Source organism: Vulpes lagopus, chromosome 5 (assembly GCF_018345385.1).
Source record: "Vulpes lagopus strain Blue_001 chromosome 5, ASM1834538v1, whole genome shotgun sequence".
NCBI lineage: Eukaryota > Metazoa > Chordata > Mammalia > Carnivora > Canidae > Vulpes > Vulpes lagopus.
The window spans coordinates 5,844,319-5,863,590 of record NC_054828.1 but is presented as its reverse complement, the minus strand read 5'-3'; the positions used below and the strand labels follow the sequence as shown (position 1 = coordinate 5,863,590).

At 51.6% G+C, this 19,272-nt stretch overlaps 1 protein-coding gene across 1 annotated transcript in view; it reads right to left on the bottom strand.

Moving 5' to 3' along the window:
- Window positions 1-1,144: 1,144 nt before the first annotated feature.
- EFCAB6 (EF-hand calcium binding domain 6) overlaps window positions 1,145-19,272 on the bottom strand; it is a 237,958-nt gene continuing 219,830 nt past the window's right edge. The window contains exons 28-32 of the mRNA XM_041755332.1: window positions 12,427-12,657; window positions 9,751-9,919; window positions 7,897-8,081; window positions 4,073-4,222; window positions 1,145-1,728 (exon numbers count right to left, since the gene is read on the bottom strand). Of these exons, the coding sequence (XP_041611266.1) occupies window positions 1,606-1,728; window positions 4,073-4,222; window positions 7,897-8,081; window positions 9,751-9,919; window positions 12,427-12,657 (858 nt within the window). The 3' untranslated portion in view covers window positions 1,145-1,605. The remainder of the gene's footprint in view (window positions 1,729-4,072; window positions 4,223-7,896; window positions 8,082-9,750; window positions 9,920-12,426; window positions 12,658-19,272) is intronic.

The following is a 19,272-nucleotide window of genomic DNA, read 5'->3' as shown; positions in this document are numbered from 1 at the left end:
AGGGAGCCAAGACCTCACTCCCCGGGGCCACCCACCACTGCCTGTGCTTCCCACAGGGCTTCCCTCCCTCCCTCCGCACTGGCCTCAGTATTGCTGTCTCTACAATGGGGATGAGAAGTCCACCTAGCCAGGTGGTGTGGCCAGGGGGACAGAGCACCCACAGCGCAGTTAGCTCTGGCCCCTGTTTCCTGAGAACTCAGTGAAGACCGCAGGACAGGGGAGGAGAATCCAGGCCCAGGCCCCTGCGAAGCCACCCTCTTGGTGGCTGGGGCTGCCCTCAGAAGAAAATAAAGTCCTGTGTGTTTTCTTAAGCACCATCTTGGCGAGGTCCTCAGACCCATGGAGGTTTGCTTTCAGCCAAGCAAACTTCCACGACTTCCCCTAGTGTAGACAATCCAATTTAGTTAGTTCAACTTCAGAGAAAATTCAAATGTAGTGAGGCCAAGAGAGGACCCTCCATTGCAGATCCAAACCTGGGGGAGCAGGGGCTACCTGAGGCCGAGCTGGAGTGGGGCTGGCATCCCAGGCCTGTGCCCATCTGTGGGGCAAGCGTCTGGCAGAGGTGGTCTCGTCCTGGCTTGAAGCTGATGTAGCAGCTTCCCCATGAGCCCCCCTTCTTCAGCCTGGGGTCTGGTCTGAACTGAGGCTAGAACCCGGGACACAAGGAGACAAAGGTGACTGCAAACCATCTTCAAGGCAAGGGAGGGCCTGTGGCCGCCGGGGCTCCTCTCCACATGCCTCATGAGCTTTGGAGCCCGAAGCCTTCCTGAACTTGGTGCACCTGCGTGGGGGCGGGAGTGGGGGGTCCCGGCCCACGGACTTTGGCACGGCTTCTCCTCTGGAGCTACCTGGGCTGGGGTCACAGCGGGGGTTCCCTGCTCCCACTCCTCCCTGACAGCCAGCAGCCACAACTCAGGGGCAGCTATCCTGGCTGCCTCTCCCTAGTTCCTTCCAGAACCTTCCAGAAGGCAGCAAACTCTAGGTCTCCCTTCCATTTGCCTCATAAAGGTGGTAAGGACTGCAGAGATTTAAAAGTTCTCTTAGCTGTCAGATCCCGCCACATCCAAGGAAGGGTCACTGATGGGTGCCTCCAGCCAGCTGTTGGCTGGGCTGGCACGAGGCCTGACTCAGACAGGAGCTGGTGCCTGTGTCCTAGGGGCAGAGAGGCGGCCATGCGGACAAGCCCAGCAGGGGTCCGGATCTGACCCAGGACGGAGGGAGGCCTTCTGTGCCCCCCACCCCCTGGGGCAACCAGCAGGCCCTCAGGAATAAAAGCTCCAGAAATCCCAAGATTTTAAGTATTTTATCACTGGGGTTCTTTTGAAGTCTTAGAATCATTCCTGCAAAGACTACCATTTCTATTCGCTCCAGCGGAGTGAGGGGTGTTGGGGCTCAGCAGGCAGCCCCCGAGCCGCCCGCTGATGCTGGAGCTGTGGGGCGGCTCTGAGCCTCGGCCGCCGGGAAGACACAGGGCTGGGTGTGTTTCTGGAGACGCTCTGACGGTTCATGACCCCCCCCCTCCCCCCACCGATGCTACGGTTTCATTCAAGTCAGGGACAGGCCCCGTGGTCCCCGTCGGCCCAGATGCGCCCCAGGTCAGGTCACCTACTGGAGGAACGCCCGCAGGAAGTCGTTGTAGGAGATCTTGGAAGACAGCGTCTTGTCATAATACTCCAGAATGTGAAAGAACTCCTCCTCCGAGAGGTTGATGCTGTACTGTCTCAGGACCTGCCACACAGAGCCCCGCCCATCTTGGTGCCACTCCAGGGGACGCCGCCTCCAGTGCTCCCTCAGCCCCCTGTCCTCCCACAGCCCCCACCCTCTCCCCCCACTTCCCTCCCTCCCGCCTCCTCCCTCCTCTGGCCTCACTCCCACCCCCAGGGGCCAGAGGATGCCCCCAGGGTGTGAGACCCAAGACTCTCCCTGCACCACAAAGCTGGGGGATCTTCCCACTGCCCTCTGCTTAATACCAGCACGGCCCTCGGCGGAGGGGGCTGATCACGGCCAGACAAGGGATGGGCAGAGCAGAGCGTAGCAGGGGATCTGGCCCAGGGCCCTGACGAGGGGGAGGAGGGCAGGGCGGCAGGGCGGCAGGGCAGGGCGCCGGGTGTGGCTCATCTGACAGTAGCACGGCCCGGGGCACAGCTGGCCCCCCAGCCGGCAGCGACTGCCCCCTCCTCCCAGTGGGGACACCCCTGGTCTGCACCAGGCCGCCAACTGGCCGGCTAGAAGGGAGCCCTTCTCCGTCTCATTTGGAGCTAGGAATGTTCTGGTCAGTTAAACCTACGTGAGAATGTGCTGTGGGATTTCTGGGAAGCCTCTAACGGGAAGGCACCTGCCCCTTCTCCTCTCCTCTTTGCCTCTTTGCTGCAGGAAATATGGAAGTGATGCTGGGGCTCCAGCAGCCACCGAGGTCCACGAGGAGACTCGTGGAGAGAAGCCGGTGCTGGGGGCGGTAGAGCGAGAGCAGTGGCGGCCCCAGGACTGTCCAGCACGGTGCTAGCTCAGGCCTCCTACCCCGGGGCCTGTTTTAGGTGAGAGAGAAACAGGCTCCTACCGCCTGGAAGCTGCGGCCCTTGCCCACCCCACCCCAGCATCACATGCAGCTGAGACAGCTCCTAATAGAGGAGTTCCCCCACAAGTTACAGACTTCGTATCTATGCTTTGTGTAATAATTTGTTCCTAAGAGAAGACTAGAATGTGGGGCTGGAGGAGCCCGAGTTTCCCCTGGGCAGCGGGGAGATGGGCCCCGCCGGGGAAGCTGAATCTGGGCGTCCCCAGCACCGAGCTGGTCTCCGACTCTGGCTCTGCTGAGGCCACATCTACCTTTCTAGTAACTCTCCTCCCTGCGCCACCCCAAATTCCTGGGATGCAGACAGGACTCTGCTTCCTTCCCCTTTTGGCTTGGAGACTGAAGGAGAACCCCGGGCTGAGAGGTGACTTGAGCTCAAAGTAAAGACAAACAGTGTGACCTGGAAAGCCACTTGGGGGTCCCTGAGGGCAGGTGTCCCAGGGGCTGCTGCGACATCTCCCCCTCCTCCGTCCTGTGCCCTGTCAGCCCACCCACCAACTACCAACCACGGCTCATCTTCCTGACTCGAAAGGGGAGGGTTTCACTTTTTAAATTTTAGTTGAATCAGAGATGAACCTAATGGATATATTTTTTTGTAAGCACATTTTGAGGTCATAACCTTTTGTCTGTTGGATGTTTTGACTGTTTTCATGACTGTAACATGTGATTTTTTAATCTAAGGTTTGGACCCCAATTCCTTTCTCAATCTCAGTGGCTGGGCAGGGATGGAGAAAGGGGTGGGTAGGGCGTGGGGGCCAGAATCTGCTAAACCAATGAGTTCTACATGATTCGGAAAGTAGGAGTTCTGACTCACCCTTGAGGGAGGCCTATTTCTTTGGTCTGGGAGGAATGTGCCCGGGGTCCTACAGGAAGAGCCAACACTGGGCTCTGGAGGGGCAGCTGCAGGCCTATGGTCACCAGGCTGCCCACAGTGAGGGGTGCCCCGAGGACCTCGTGTCCTCAGGGTGCTGCACACTTGCGGGTGTGTCAGAGGCGCCAGGGTTCAGACTGCAGATGAGCATGGCTGGGCCAGGCTGTGGGGAGGTAGCTGGCACCACACGGAGGGCAGCTGCGGGAGAGGAGTGGGCGGCCGCCGCCCAGGAGGCAGAGCTGGGCTCTGCTGGTGGAGTGGCCATGGCTGGGACCCTGCTTTATTTAGCTCCTGCGCTAGGGGTCTTGTGAGGTAGATGCAGGCCCTGGCTCCCCCATGGAGACCACGGTCCCAGCCTTGTGTGGGGTGCAGTCTGGGCTCCAAGAAGCAGAGGCCCCTGTAGTGGTGCCCTGAGGGCTCAGGTCGTGTCCCCACAAGGTTCTAGAAACCTCCAGGGAGGACAACCTGGGGTCCACGGTGGGGATCCCAAAGAAGTGAGTCCAGGACAGCTGCTCATACTTGGGCCTTTGCCAGGGAGAGGAGGGGTCCTCTTTTGAAGTTTCCTGGCCACTGGCCTTTGGCCACTGCTCCCTGTTCAGACGCAACAAACACTCAAGAGATGAACTCACCTTCCTGAAATCAGCCACGCTTAAAAGCCCTGTCCCGCCCTCATCATAGGCTTTGAAGGTACGCCGCATGGGCCTCCAGCAGTGCACAATTTTGGGCTGAATACGCAGTAAAGCAGAATAAAAGGAAGAAGTCTCAGCACCAGATTCTTTCTGGGGAAAAAAAAATACCACAAAACCAAGAAGAGGTGAGAAAGGAGCTTGTGAATGGGTAGCATGGGGTGGAGGGCCTTAATCCTATCCTTGCCCATGCTCATCCCTACCCTGGGCTCCCCTGGCCCACTCCCCTCTGCAACAGGGCTTGCAACAGGGCTCCTAACAGTAAGATCACCAACCCTGCTGTTCAGAACAAGTCACCTACTCCCCACCCCTGCCCTCCTTCCTTCCCCAACCTGGGAGGAAGGTGGCTCCGTGGATCCCCACAGATGGGGAAGTGGGAGGCTCAGGGAAGTGAAGTGGCAGGATCAGGACAGATCCCAGCCCTGCTCCTCCCAGATTATGGAGGAGAGAGAGGGCCAGGGAGAGACAGCTGGCCCATTTCACAATAGTTTGAGGTAAAAAGAGATTTTGGTTTGGGTCTTCTTGTAGGTTATGATAATGAACAGAGTTTTTTTTTTTTTTTTTTTAAATCACAAGGTTGTAATTATATCTTATAATTAGACAGTACACTACACTGTGATTATTTCATTTAGGTGCTATTAGATTGAAAACAAGGTATTTTAGCATGATTTTGCCCTAACGCATGTCTGAATATCACAGAGGTGAACTGCAGGCAATAACGTGTAACACACTTTGGGAAAGTTTAATTTTAACATGGCATTACATAAAACAAATTAGTGCAAAGTTAAGTTGCTTTCAATTTTTACATCATTTAGCATCTATGATGGAAACTCACCAGATACCCTATAGCTTCAATTAGCTGCCAATTTACCCAATCTGCCGATCTGCACTCGAAAAGGAAAGGATTCTGTGCTTACTGGCTCTTTCCACACCCATGCCTGGCCTGAGAAAGGCTTTTCCCATCCCAGCTCAGTACAACCAAGCCACCCGAAGGGCCTCTGTCTCCAGCTCTGATGGGGAGCAAGAGCAGAGTCCCAGGTGGCCGTCTCTGCTGCTGAAGTTTGCAGAGAAGGCCCCCAAAGAACTAGGAGAAATGGTCCTTTTAGCTTCTCTGTGGAGAGCCAGCTGGCCTGAGCTCTCCTCACTTGAGTGGTGGGGGCCTTGGCAGCCCATGGGAGGGACGGGACTGGAATAAGGAACTGGGCCAGGCAGTGCAGGGCTTCTGGAGGTGCTGGGCCCGCGCTCTCCTGGGAAAGGCCCCTGGGAGAAGTCTTCTGCCCACTCACACCCAGGGTAGGGATGGGGTGGAAGGCAGGACTCTTTCTGAAGCACAGTGTGGCAGCTGTAGTCTGTCTGGGGGTCACAAGCAGAGCTGGGGGGGTGGGGAGCACAGGGAAAGTGTGCTGGGATGTCTGCCCAGAGGCGTGGCTCCCAGTGGGGTCGTCTTAGAGCACCTGTCACTTCACTGAATACAATCTCAGGAGCCTAGGAGCCAGCTTGTCACCCCTTGGGGGAGATGGGCAGTGGGTCTGGAAGCAGGGTGGTCTCTGCACCAAGGAGGGCTCAGGAGGTGTTACCCTTTGCAGGCCTTAGAACCCAGTGGATCTCCCCCTCGTTTACAGAAGGGAACTGAGGCCCAGAAGAGCGGCTGAGGGAGGCCAGAGCTGCCAGCGGCCTTGCAGGCTCTGCAGTCTCCATCGTTCTCACCTCTGCTCCTGGGTCCCCTAGAGATTGACGGAAGACAGCCTTTTCCCTGCTCACAGAAAAATTGAGCTAGAGAAACAACTGTCTTTTAAAAATTAATTTATTCATGAGAGACACACAGAGAGAGGCAGAGACACAGGCAGAGGGAGAAGCAGGCTCCCTTGTGGGGAGCCCGAATTGATCCCAAGACCCCGGGATCACGCCCTCACCCAGACGTCCCAAGAAACAACTCTCTTTTTTTTTTTTTTTAAGATTTATTTATTTATTTATGACAGACATAGAGAGAGAGAGAGAGAGAGAGAGAGGCAGAGACACAGGAGCATGGAGAAGCAGGCTCCATGCTGGGAGCCTGACGTGGGACTCGATCCCGGGACTCCAGGATCGCGCCCTGGGCCAAAGGCAGGCGCTAAACCGCTGAGCCACCCAGGGATTCCCAAACAACTGTCTTGATCTTAGGTTTTTCTTCCATAACTTGGCCTAAGCCTTTGATGCAGCTCTGGCTTGTCTAAAGTAGAAACTGCACTAAGATGAGACCTGACTTTGCACAAAATTACATACAAATTCAGTTGCACAGAAACGTTCTGTGTGGGATCAACCATTTGCTGGGCTGACCAGTCATGACCTTGTTGCTGCCAGGAACAGCGAGGACCAGCTGGGGTGGTCCGGGTCTGTCCCGTGCCCTGATCCCAGCAGCTGAGCCCTGAGGTAGCTGGAATCAGCTGTTCATCCCCCCAGTCGACAATGCCAGCTCTACTTGTTCTTTAATTCAATATTACAGATGATGGAAAAACTTTGTTTTTTGTTTTTGTTTTTGTTTTTTTTTTTTGTTATTGTTGCTTCATGTTCTGGAAAGACTGGGGAAAGGTGAGTCAGTGAAAACACTGGTTGGAGTGGGTGTGGGTGAGAATCACAAAATTTATAAATAATTGAGAAAAAAGGTAAAAACCCAGAACAGCCTTCCAACTGTTATTTATGCATCTTTAGGCTCTCATTCCTCTTAAAAAAAAAAAAAAAAAGGTAAAATTGCAGACAATGCATTGTGGGTAAAGTTTATGCAAGATGATGAGTCTCCAACCCACCTCCCTGCACCCAGAGGAAAGGGTCTGGCCTGCGTCAGACGCTGATGCATGAACACCCGTTCCTGTTTACGTTAATACTGTTCCAATCTGCTGTAACCCCCTCACCCAGCTTTGCCTTTTCAGCCAACCGACTGATCACTGCTCCTTGCATTGTATGCGCAGTTGCACTGCTCCTATTTGCCAAACAGGTGTCTTTGGGCTCTGGGGGAGAAGCCACGGTCACTTGGCATCTGCCACCCACATGAGTCTGAGAAGCCTGAGAAGCCAGGCTACTGGCCCCTAATCTTGGGTCTCCAGGCCCTTATGGGGCTCCAGAATGGAGAAAGGAAATCTCTGAATCATTTTCAAGAAAGAAAATTTTGAGCTGTTCACAATGTTCTCAATGCCTTTACCTGCACCTCTTGCCTCCCTGAAATACCTACCAGCAGCTGGCTTTGGGCCCACTGAGCAGACCCTGGTGGTTGTGGGCTTGCCCAGAAAGTGTCTGTACAGGCCTTTAGGTAATGGAGATGGGACAGCAAATAATTGCTTGACACGTATATATACACACGCATTATACGTGTACATACACACATCATACAAGTGTGGTATACATACATACATCACCTGTGTACACGCACACATCCTGGGTGTGGTATACATGTCCACATGCACATCTCACATGAGTACAGTATATGCACACATCAACGTGTCCATATATACCGCACACATGTGATATAGAGATATCACATATACTGCATGCGTGTGATAGGCACATACATGTGTATAGACAAAAATCTGAGCCAATTTTAAGGATCTTGGGGAGGTGGCAGTGAGATGGGGGACATGTGACAGGTGGGTCCTCGCTGTCCAGTGGCCCCTCCTAGAGTCTCTGTGTCCACCATTTCTATGAAGCCAGATGATCTGAATTTACAACGGACTGAGAGAAGTGAGAAATCCTTTTCGCCCCAGACCCACAGGTTTCCCCAGAGTGACTCCGCATACCATTTTATGTGCATTCTGAATTTTCATCCTCTGCATCAGTGAGGTTTCCTTCGCTTTCAACAGGAGGACACAGCTCTGGATGAAGTCGCAATAAGCAAACTTTCCATTGTTCTTTAAATCATACTTCACGATGAGCTGCTGACATTCCTCTTTGCTTATGTCCAGATTGAATTTCTCCACAAGAGCTAAAGACAGAAACATGGGTTCAGCTGGTGGCAATATGTTTACCTGCTCGTTTGTTTGCGCCTGCGTTCCTTCCTCTCCTGCCGAGATGCCCTCTGTGCTTTAGGCCCCAGCTGGGTCCCTGCTCACAGGCTCATGGTGGGCGGTGGGGCCGAAACAGAGGCAGACAGGTGCACAGCAACCTGAGTGTGGTGAGGAGGGGGAGGCACCCCGCATCCTGCTGGCCCTCACCGTCCTGTGTTTGGAGCCACCACTGCTGTACGGACAGAGCATGGTGGAAGCTGTGGTGAGGAGCGGCGGGGAGGGGGGGGACAGTCAGAACCGAGGAGGGGTATTCCCCATACAAGATCCGGAGCCGTCGGAGCAAAGGCTCAGGGTCAGGGCAGAGCTGGGGATGGGGCAGGAGGGGAGGTTCCAGTGCTGCGGTGTGGAGGCGCCCCACCGTGGGGCGGGAGTTCAGACGTGGTTCTCTGACCAAGAATTTCTCATCGATCAAGAGTTTGCCAGACTACAGGAATTTACACATTTTTGAGTCTTCATTCCATTAAGGACAGAAAGTGTATGGAACCTATTCTGGAATACTTAGACCGTCCGTAAGAGACAAGTGCCAGGCAATTTCAGGGTCTGAGTGTGGCTCTGTGGTTAGGATCGTGTTTGTACTCATTGGCACCCCCGGGCTTCGGAGGGTGGCAGGCTTTAATGTCAGCACCGGGTCCCACTTTGCACTGTGCTCATGTTCAGTCCTTTACCAGCTAGAAAGCTAAAGCTCCTTGGGGAGTGACAATTCATAATTGAAAGAGACTTAGGTAGAATAAGATTTTAGCTTGTACTGGATAAACTGAGCCTTTCACAGACATGGAAGCCATGAAGTGTCACGGAGCAGAGTACGACGCTATTGGTTGAGGCTGATGAGGAAAAGCACTGGAAGCTCAGACTGAAAGATGCTGCCATCCCATGTGCCTCTAGAGAGAGAGAGGTCCCTCGGCCTTTGCCTGAGAGAAACCACAGGACATGGTACCCCTGGGACACGCGTGGCGGGGTGGGGCTGGGCTGGGGAGCCTACAGAGGTGGCCCCAAAATGCCTTTCACATTCCCACTTGCAGAAGCAGGGCACGGAACATACAGAATGGCCTCTGAAAATTGCTAAGTATGTATTTCTTACAGTATTGAATTTTGGATGTGCTACTGGAGCGAGACAAGCCGAGCAGGATAATGGGTCGGTGGCTTCAATGGGTTCATGGTTAAAAATTAAAACACAGTGATGGTGATGACGACAAGACAAGCTAAGGTTCACTGTCTCAAAATCAAAAGAATTAACTAAAAGCCAAATGGAATCACATGTGCATTAAAACCAACACTGCTGATTTGGTTTCAGTGAAACATGTTATATTAATAATCAATGGAACGATGCTGGATTATTATTGATTTCATATTTGATATTCAATTTATAAATGGTTATTTTTTGTAGGAGGTGTTCACTTAAGAGAGTTTACCCCTTGTTTTGTTTACACATTTTAAGCCATGATTATCATAAAAGGGATTTATATTAATATTGGAGGTTCCTGAAACATTTTCCTTAAAAGGGGATCTAAAGATTAGTCAAGAGGAGGGGGACTGACCACGGGGGGGCGGGGACTCATGCCAGCAGGTGACACTATCCTAAGAACACACCCAGGAATTCAGCCGTGGTGACCTGGCCCTGCTTGTTCACATCCTTCTCTTTGCATTCTTTCAGGAACTCTCGCCAGCAGCCCTGGATTTTCTTCCGGAGCTTGCTTTCTATGGGCTCGCAGTTCTGCAAGGGCAGGGTGCCTGGCGCCGAACTGGCACTAGCAGGGGTCTAGCGAGAAAGGAAAGGAAATTGTCTTGTAATGTGAGATTCAAAACGTAAGTAATCATGCAAACGTACAGACCAGGCTCAGGTCTGGGGTGAACGATTTCAGAGGCAGCATTAGCTCAGAAATAAATGAAGAGCAAAACATAGATGGCAATTCTATTTGATTCTTACTTTCATCAGTGGGCCACATTTGTGCCAAAACACGATAACCAACATAGTTTTAGAAATAAATATATAGCCAAGATTCAGGTATAGGGAGATGTTATTTAAATATATGATGTGTGTGTGTGTGTGTGTGTGTGTGTGTGTGTGCGGTGATAATAACATATTTTTCACCAGAGGAAATCTTATCAAAGAAAGGGAGTCACCTGTCATTTTCATGGATGTCTAATCCTGTACTCCCTTCCAGATGTCACATATTGTGAAATTATGTGGACCAGGTATAAGGCTGTTCTTTGTCTTATTGTATTTTCCATTTAAACACAGGGAATGAATCGGTGCCCGGGCATTGCCCGAATGTCCTATGGTTATCTAATACAGGAACCAATTCAATTGCATTCCTGCTCTTTCTCTCAAATCCTGTACCACCTGAGCCTTCCCCATCTGGGTTGATGTAATGCCCTTTTTCCAGGTGCTCAGGCCAAAACCTTAGAAGCCATCCTAGGGTCTCTTTCTCTCAACCCAACACCTAATCTGTTGGGAAATCCTGTTGGTTTCACCTCAAAGACATATCCAGTGTCTAATAAATACTGGTATTAGGGTAAGTATTCTTTCATGAAACTTTGTTTCAGGTACACACTTTTGAGTAAGTAAATCATAAAGTCAACCCTATTTCTTTCTGGTCAAGAAGCTTAAAAGTCATCAACAAAAGGCAAACTTCCAAAATACCAACCAGAGACCTCTGGTCACTGGCTCTCCATTGCTCACCTTGCTCGGAGCCAGCAGGCCTCTCCCCTGGACCATGGGAGCCTCCTCCCCACCTCCTCACTTCTCCCCGCCCCTCCAGTGCCCACTCCACCCACAGCCTCTATTCCACACACAGAATCCAGGGGAGGCTTTTTAAAGAGGCACACTGCCCGTATCACTCTTCTGCAGGAACACTTGCAAGGGCTCCATCCCCCTGGGAATGAAAGCCAAAGTCCTTGCTGTGTGTGCCCCCTCCCCAGGCCCCCCCCTCCCCTGCCACCAGCAGGGTTCCTGTAGCTACTGTAATAGGTCTACAAACTTGGCAGCTTAAAACAGCACACAGTTGTTCTCTCATGGTTCTGGAGGCCAGAAGCCTGAAATGAGTCCCTCTGAGCTAAAATTAAGGTGTCAGCAGCACTGAGTTCTTTCCGAGGTTCTAGAGAAAGAACCATTTCTTACCATTTCCAGCATCTAGAGGTGCCCACACTCCTTAGCTTACGGTCCCTTCCTGCACTTTTCAGGTTAGTAGCATCGGGTGAGCCTTTCAGAAATGGCATCTCTCTGACTCTGACCCTTCTGCCTCTGCCTTCCTGGTCTACAGGCCCTTGGGATTGCCTTGGGCCCTCCTGGACACTTCAGAATAATCCTGCCTTAAGTCAGCTGATGAGCACCTTTAATTCCATCTGCAATCTTGATTCTCCATTGCCAGGTAAGGTGACTTATTATATGTCCCAGAGATTAGGCTGTGGACATCCTTGGGGCACTACTGAACCCCCTTTCATTCTCCTCTCTTATCTTCAACTTGCTAAATACTATTGTTTACTGTTTCTTGCCCATCAACCCCAACAAGAATGGAAACTCCACAAGAGCAAGCACCTTTGTCCCCTCTTAGCTCTAGAAAAGGCTCAGCATGTAGTAGGTGTGCAGTAAACATGTGTTCATTGAATGAGTGTCTCTGAGCACTCATCATGCATGAAGCCCAGCGATGGTTGCTTTATGTACATGATTAAGATCCTCTCAAGCCCCCTTCCCTGGAGACACAGTCATCTTCCTGCAGATGAGGGAAGGGCCACAGGGAGGCTGGCCTCCTTCCTGAACCCCAGGCTGAGCGGCTCAGCCCAGGGGCAGGGTCACAAAGTTAGATAGGCCTTGGTTTGAATTCAGGTTTCTCTGTGTCTAACGTGAGGACACCTCTTAGAGCCTCAGTATCTTCAGCCATAAAATGGGTGTAACACTTCACAGTAGGACCCTTGCACACAGTGGCTATCTACCACTGGGCATTTGCTTTCTTGCCTGGTGAAACTCCAGCTTACTGACATCTATAGTCTTTGGCCCCCACTCCTATATCCATTTCCTCCCCTGGAGGCTCCCTATTTCTTCTTCCACCCTCCAAACCTCCCTTCCACCCAACCCCTTCCCAGCCCTTCCTCACACCTCCTCCCTCCCCCTTCCAGGCAGGTAAGTGCTAAGGACCCACCTGTGAGCTCGCCCCAGGCTTCCCATGTCACCTTCTCAGTCACCTGCCCCTTGGGAACTCTAGGGTCCAGTGGGGTTTGGGGACTTGGGGACCCGGTGCATGGCAGCACTACGAGAGGAGGACTCACACAGGGGTGGCTCTGTGCTTTCAACCCCGCCTTCAAGTCATGAATGGGCGATGATACTGCAGGCCTGCTTCCATCTGAGATTTCAGGAACACTGCTGCCTCTCTGAGCCTTGGCAGAGCTGCCCGCGGTCAATGGTGTTGGCGCTCTCTTGGAGCTGAACATGCTCAGGAGGTCCAGGTACTTCAGCCTCCCTTTGGCATTGACCGGCATCTTGCTCCACAGTCTGTCAAACTGGCAGAGAAGCAGAAGTCAGTCCCAAGGGTGAGTGTCAAAGCCCAGCGGAGTCTCCGGCGGTGCCCATGAGGAGCTGAGGAGGCCAGTGAAGGCCAGCGCTCATGTCGGCAGGGGTCTAGGCCCACATCGATTAAAAAAAATTGAAAAAGAAAAAAAAAGCCCATTTGGCCTCTGCTTGATGGAGGCCTCCGGAAGACAGGAATGGCAAAGACAAGAGGATTATTCATGGCTTCCTCAGGACATTTTTTAATTGAATTGGGCCCTGAGTGAGCAGTTGAAGGCCATTAAATGTTGTGATTAGTCACAGAGACTGAGCTGCAGTATAGAAGACTCTGGGAGGAAATGCAAATGGAAGTCCTGGCCCACCTCGGTCCCAGGGAAGCCCAGCCGGATTCATTTCTCTTCTGGGCCGGGGCCGGAGTCCTGCCACCAGCTGGCCAGACACCACTGCCCTTGGCCGCTGGGCTCGCAGCCATGGTGGGGGTCCCCAAAGGGCCAGAGCTGCCCCCATAAACTGGAAAGGGAGGCATTTGGGAACTAGAGAGAAGTGTGTGGCTTTGGGCTGGTACTGTCTGATGTCACAGGCCGTGTCCGGACCACATCAGCACAGATGGAGCCAAGTGACTCCAGCGTCCTGCATGAGCCACTTTTGATGACTGGAGACTTTCAGGGAGTTAAGAAGAGTGGTAACTTACTTCCTATTTGGTTTTTAGAGCCCCTCAGAGCTGGTGGGGCCCCAGCCTCCAGCATGAGCCAAGGGGAGTGGTGTCCCCTGAGAGGCAAGAGGAGCGGCAGCCCCCACCTTCCGGTGGGTCTTGGCTGGCACTTCCAACCCCAATGGGGTTTCCCTCCATTTGGTTTCCCCCAAATGATGAGAAATTCTATGGGCTCTGTTTCAAATTCTGGAAATGAAATACTGAGGTGTGAGGAAGAGACGGAGAATGGTCCAGGCCCCAAAAAGGAAAAAAGGTTTAGTTTGGGACAATATTCTTGATTAATGTTTTAAACCTTTTATTTCACAAGGGTTGTAGCTTTGCGGGAAATTCCAAGGATGGCTCAGAGAAGTCCCTATCTGTGTGGAAGTGAGACATCTTGAGAAAATGACCATGTAGTCTCAGAGAGACTCCATTGTCACCAAGGGCAGTAATCACCCCCAAACAGGAGGAGGCCATGCTCCCTGTCTCCTTCCAGGAAAGAGACAAACCCCAAACCCCCGGGACAGGTGACCGATACTCTTCTCTACTTCCCCCACCTTGTGCTGGAGCCCCCTCTGCAGGTGACATCTCCCTGCCTGGCCCTGAAGCTCTCTGAAGCTCGTCTGAGGTTCCTCTTTAAATGTTGACCACCTCACAAATGGGCCGGCATGCAGCAGGTGCTCTAGAAATGTTTGCTCCACTGCTGAAAGATGATCAGAGGGTGGGTAAGACCCTTTAAAAATGAAGAGAGACAGCCAGTGCGAAGCCATATTGCAATCATATTCATCATGAAGGGCTTTAAGGAAGCAGAGCAAGATCCTATAAGAGGAAGAGAGCTACCAAGGACTCTCCTGCCCTCCTGTGTTAGCGACACTGAGGAGGATGGAGTAGGAAGGTCATCTTATCAAAGGGAAATGCAAAGCAGGGTGTGAATGCTTATGGATGAGGTGAAAACCCAAAGCATGGAAGTGAGGACATATACCAAACCACAAAGGACAACAGTGGTGTCTCCTGGTCCGGCAGGAGGGGCAGAGACTGACCAACATCTAATGAAACTTTGTGGTGCAAAATGGAAGTCAAGGCAGGACCATGGAAATCCTCTCTTCACTAAAGGAGCCTCACCACGAAGGGCAGGATGCACACCGGTGCAGGATGGAGGCGGGCGGGGCGGGGGGGAGGCCGTGGGGACAAGAGAGGCATCAGAAGACCGGAGATGGGCACCACGAGATGGCACTCCAAAATTACAGGTTTGTGAGCTGGCCATGAAACCCGGGCAAAATTCTGGTGGTTTGTGAACGAGCTGACAGCGAGTAAGTTTCCACTTCACGGTGTCAGAACGTGCACTTGCTGAAATGTCCCCTGCAAACGCGGAGCTGGGAACCACCTTCTGAACACTTAAAAATATCTGGCTTTGGGGTCCATTTCTGTGATGTGGAAAGCTCCCAGAGAACCCCACTCCTATCCTAACCAGAGAAAGCCAAATATCCACAAAATCAGCACTGTTCTAGAGCCCATCGGAGAGCTGAGGCTCCAGGGAGCCCAGGGGACTGAATGCCACGGAGCCCCAAGTCTCCAAGACAGCCAGATGAACCAGCTGTCATGTGTAGCAGAGCTCGGGGAGAAATCGGCTAAAACATTGACAGATTCGTGCAGGACAAACATGGGCTGGTGCATGAGGCTGCAATGACCAGGGGCCCAGGCACAGGGGATGCTCACACTCACACACTCTCCACCCGCCTCTGCTGCTCCCGAGAATGCACAGGACACGGGACAGATGTGCGATACTGCCCGCTTCTCAGACCCTCCATTCATGGGAAGTGAAAGTCTGAAGCTGCTTGGAGTGGGAGGTGGGGGGTGGGCATAGCAAACCCACTCAAGACCGAGACCCCCCCTAGGGTAGGAAAAGAAGAAGCAAACCCTTCTGCCTCTGGGTGGGTAGGAAACCCTCTGTCAGGGCCCAGCCACAGATCCATGGCCCCGGGGGAAGGGTGCAAGCAAAGCCCTGGAGGAGGGGTGGCAACCCCAGGACCTGTACCTATACAAAGCAAAGATCAGAGGTCAACTGCCCCTGGAGAGGAGTAGGAAACCCTCTTGTCCAAGATCCAGGACAGAGACAAGGTGGAGTCTGATGCCACAGAGCGGGTATACAGGGGCAGGAACATGGAGAACAGGCCTGGCCTAAACCAGATATACCACCATCCTGCATAAGCCTGACACTGAGTAATCAGCACCAAGAGCAGAGGAGACACCATCCTGTGGCCTGAGGTGTAGGGCCCGCTGACAGCTGAGACAGGGTACGAGTCCTGAGCAGCTACCTGGCCCCCCCAGGCCCATACCCCACACACAGTGATGGCTGTCTCCTGCTGGAGGAGTCTGAGCCCGTGCACCGGGCACTCTCAGGGTAAGGACAGCAGCGACACACTCCAACAAAGCCCAGCTGCCGACCAGACTGACTCATTAACACCCCCATGCTCATGGCCGGACCGAAGAAGAGGTGTGCCCATTTTTAGGCATCAACACTATTTATAACTCTGACTCTATTCTTCCTTTTCAGATGATGTTGGGTTTCAATAAGAAGGAAAAAAAATGGGGATCCCTGGGTGGTTCAGCGGTTTAGCGCCTGCCTTTGGCCCAGGGCGTGATCCTGGAGTCCCGGGATCAAGTCCTGCGTCGGGCTCCCAGCATGGAGCCTGCTTCTCCCTCCTCCTGTGTCTCTGCCTCTCTCTCTCTGTATCTCTCATTAATAAATAAATAAATAAATAAATAAAATCTTAAAAAAAATAAAATGTACTGTCTTGAGACACCTGGGTGGCTCAGTGGTTGAGGGTCTGCCTTTGGCTCAGGGCATAATCCCCGGGTCCCGGGATCAAGTCCTGCATCAGGCTACCCACAGGGAGCCTGCTTCTCCCTCTGCCTTGTCTCCGCCTCTCTTTGTATCTATCATGAATAAGTAAGTAATTAAGTAAGCAAGTAAGTAAATAAATAAATAAATAAATAAATAAATAAAATTTTTTAAAAAAGAAGATTAAACCAGAAGTAGAAGTAGATGACAGATGTGGCTGTGTGTAGAGAGATCTGTGGGACCCTAGTGGTTCCCCCCAGCCCCTATCCACAGCACCTTGCCTCTGTCCATGGCCCCTCTGTCCTTTGGGTTCCCATTGTTTATTCCCCCTTTATCCTGTGCATCCAACCTCCTCTGTTCCCAGGCTTTTACTCAGATGCCACCTTCTCAGGGAGCTTTCCCTGACTGTCCTACTCAAATGCTCCCACCCCAGTGCCCTGCCACTACCCTCTTTTCAGTGTTCAGAGGACCCTATGGCATTTCTCACCAACACCCTTGCCTCACACATTCTGCTTGCTGTCTATCTGCCCCTAAAAGAGCACAGACCCCACGAGGGTGGGGTGTGCCTGTGGTGCCCATTGGTTGACAACACCTCATCTCATCCAGGATGCTTTCTGCTCCTGCTTCCAGAATGTTCCCTCCACCTGCACTGCTCTCTCCTGTCTCCTCTCAGTGGCAACTCCCATGATCCCAACATCATGTCCTCAGGGAAACCAACCTGATGTTCATTCTAGGCCGGGCCACCCCATCCCAGCAGGGAGCAGTTTGTAATGTACCACTGGCATGTAACCTCTACCCGCTGTGGATGCAAGCTCAAAGGAATCAGGGGGTAGGCCTGCCTTGGTTGCTGAGGACCTAACATCACCACTTTGTGCATAGAGGACCCCGGATAAGTGAAGGAGCAGATGCACGCCGCCTTCAGGCACTTGCTACATCATTCAGGTGGCTTTGTGTTGAAGAAGATGCAAGAGTGTCCTGTGAGCTCAGTGAGGTGACCGAGGGCTCAAGGTGGACGGGGGAGGCCAAAGTGGGGCATGGTCAGTTCTGTCAGCTATAGGCGTGGTCAGGAAAGGGTCTCCTCAGCTCGGCTCCACCTGAGTCCTGAGAGTGGTGCCCCCTGAACTAGATGCAAGGGGGGCAGGGGCAGGGAGAGATAGCAATGAGCAAAGAAGGGAAAGGCTAGGGATGCCCGGGTGGCTCAGTGGTTAAGCGCCTGCCTTAGGCCCAGGACGTGATCCTGGAGTCCTGAGATCAAGTCCCACATCAGGCGCCCTGCATGGAGCCTGCCTCTCTTTCTACCTATGTCTCTACCTCACTCTGTCTGTGTCTTTCATGAATAAATAAAAATATTAAAAAAAAAAAAAGAAGGAGGAAAGGCTGAATTGCAGCCTAGTCGGAGGGGAAGGCACCTGGAGCTTCAAGAGTATTGTGAACTCCCGTTTCATAGGGAAAGACAATGAAGCTCAGAAAGGTTGAGTAACTTGTCCAAGGTCACACAGCTGGACAAGTGCAGATGCGCAGCACTGAAACCCAGGTCTGCCTGCCTGAAGGGTTGTTTGTTCTTTGCCTGTGTTCGTCTCACCTCCGAGAGGTGTCTGTTTAAGAAATACCACATCTGAAATGTTCAGAAATGTTTAACGGTTCCTTTCCCTAACATAGCTGCAAATATAGCCAAGTTCTCAGGCAGTTACCAGGACTGATAGAAATTGCCTCACCCAAAGAGGCTCTCTCCATGGGTCCCTATCTTCTTAAGTCATATCCAAGTGAACCCAGTTCCTATGGCCTTTTATATTTTATAACACGCTTTCAGCAGACCCACCAAGACCCATCAGTTTCCAACTCCATCTGCTCGGAAAGTCACTCTGCTTTTCTGAAAGGTTAATTAGACCAAAAGGTTTCAGAAGATGTGGCACTTGCCCTACTTAGAGAACTCTATAAGTCAAGAAAGCTGACCTCTCAGATTCATGAGAGGATTTTTTTTTTTTTTGTAGAACGAGATACTTTTTATAATGCAGATAAACCAAGACACAAGATCTCTACTTGGCTGCTGGTTGACATGGCTGGAGATGCCCAGTATCTACAGGGAACCCTTCTGAATGATGGCAAGAGAGGTCTAGACATGTTACAGAAGCCGAATTACTTCTGTGTCTCCCCTACAGACACTGTATCATCCAAGAAAGAAGGTCACACGGTATATGATGCATGCAAGGAGAGAATATGTGTGGATCTTTGTGACTTTGGCTTTCTGTGTGCCAGCCCCAAATAGAGCACAATTTCTGCTAATCATCACCCAACTTAAACCATGGTACTTATGCCAGACTTTGATGCCCTTGATGATGCAGACTATATTTGAGATGTGTCTGTGTATTTTTAGAAGACAGCATTTAAAAATAAGTGCTTGATTTTGTTGGAGAGGTGGGGGGCTTGATGTGCTGGGGATGGTGGAGCTTTCCTAGTGGACAATTAAAACCCAATTCTCTGTTATAAATGCCAGATATGCCAGCATGTCATTAATTTATATCGATAATTAGAGTAAAATTTTACTCATTTAGATGAAATGAAAAATCTTTATTATTAAAACCTTTGTTAGTTGGCCCCATAGCATAACAAATGCAACCGGATTAATTTTAAAGGTTTCTATCCATTTATAGTAATGGAGAGAAGTATTTGCAAATAGCGATCTCGCTCAGCTTTGATGATCTATGGGACTAAACTGTTGGGGAAAAGCATTTTAATTTGCTTTAGCAAAAGTGATCATGATGCTTTTAAAAAAAGTGGTATTTTAGGAAACTGAAATCTGACATGCATGTTATTAATTATTAATGAATTCATTCTGTAGGGTGGGGAGTGCAGAGGCCTGAGTGGGGAGAGGGTCGGGTGTGATGATCACCCCTCCCTGTGAATACTCTTAGTCCTTAATCCTGAAACCCCAAGAAAATGAGGCCTTAGGGTAGAGTGACCCAACTTGGGAGCAGAGAGTAACCTTCCCATCCAGGAGTTGCAGGAAGCTACCGAAGCTGAGCCTGAGCAGCATCAGAGCAAGAAGGGGGTGGGGTTACTTTTGGAATATTTTGG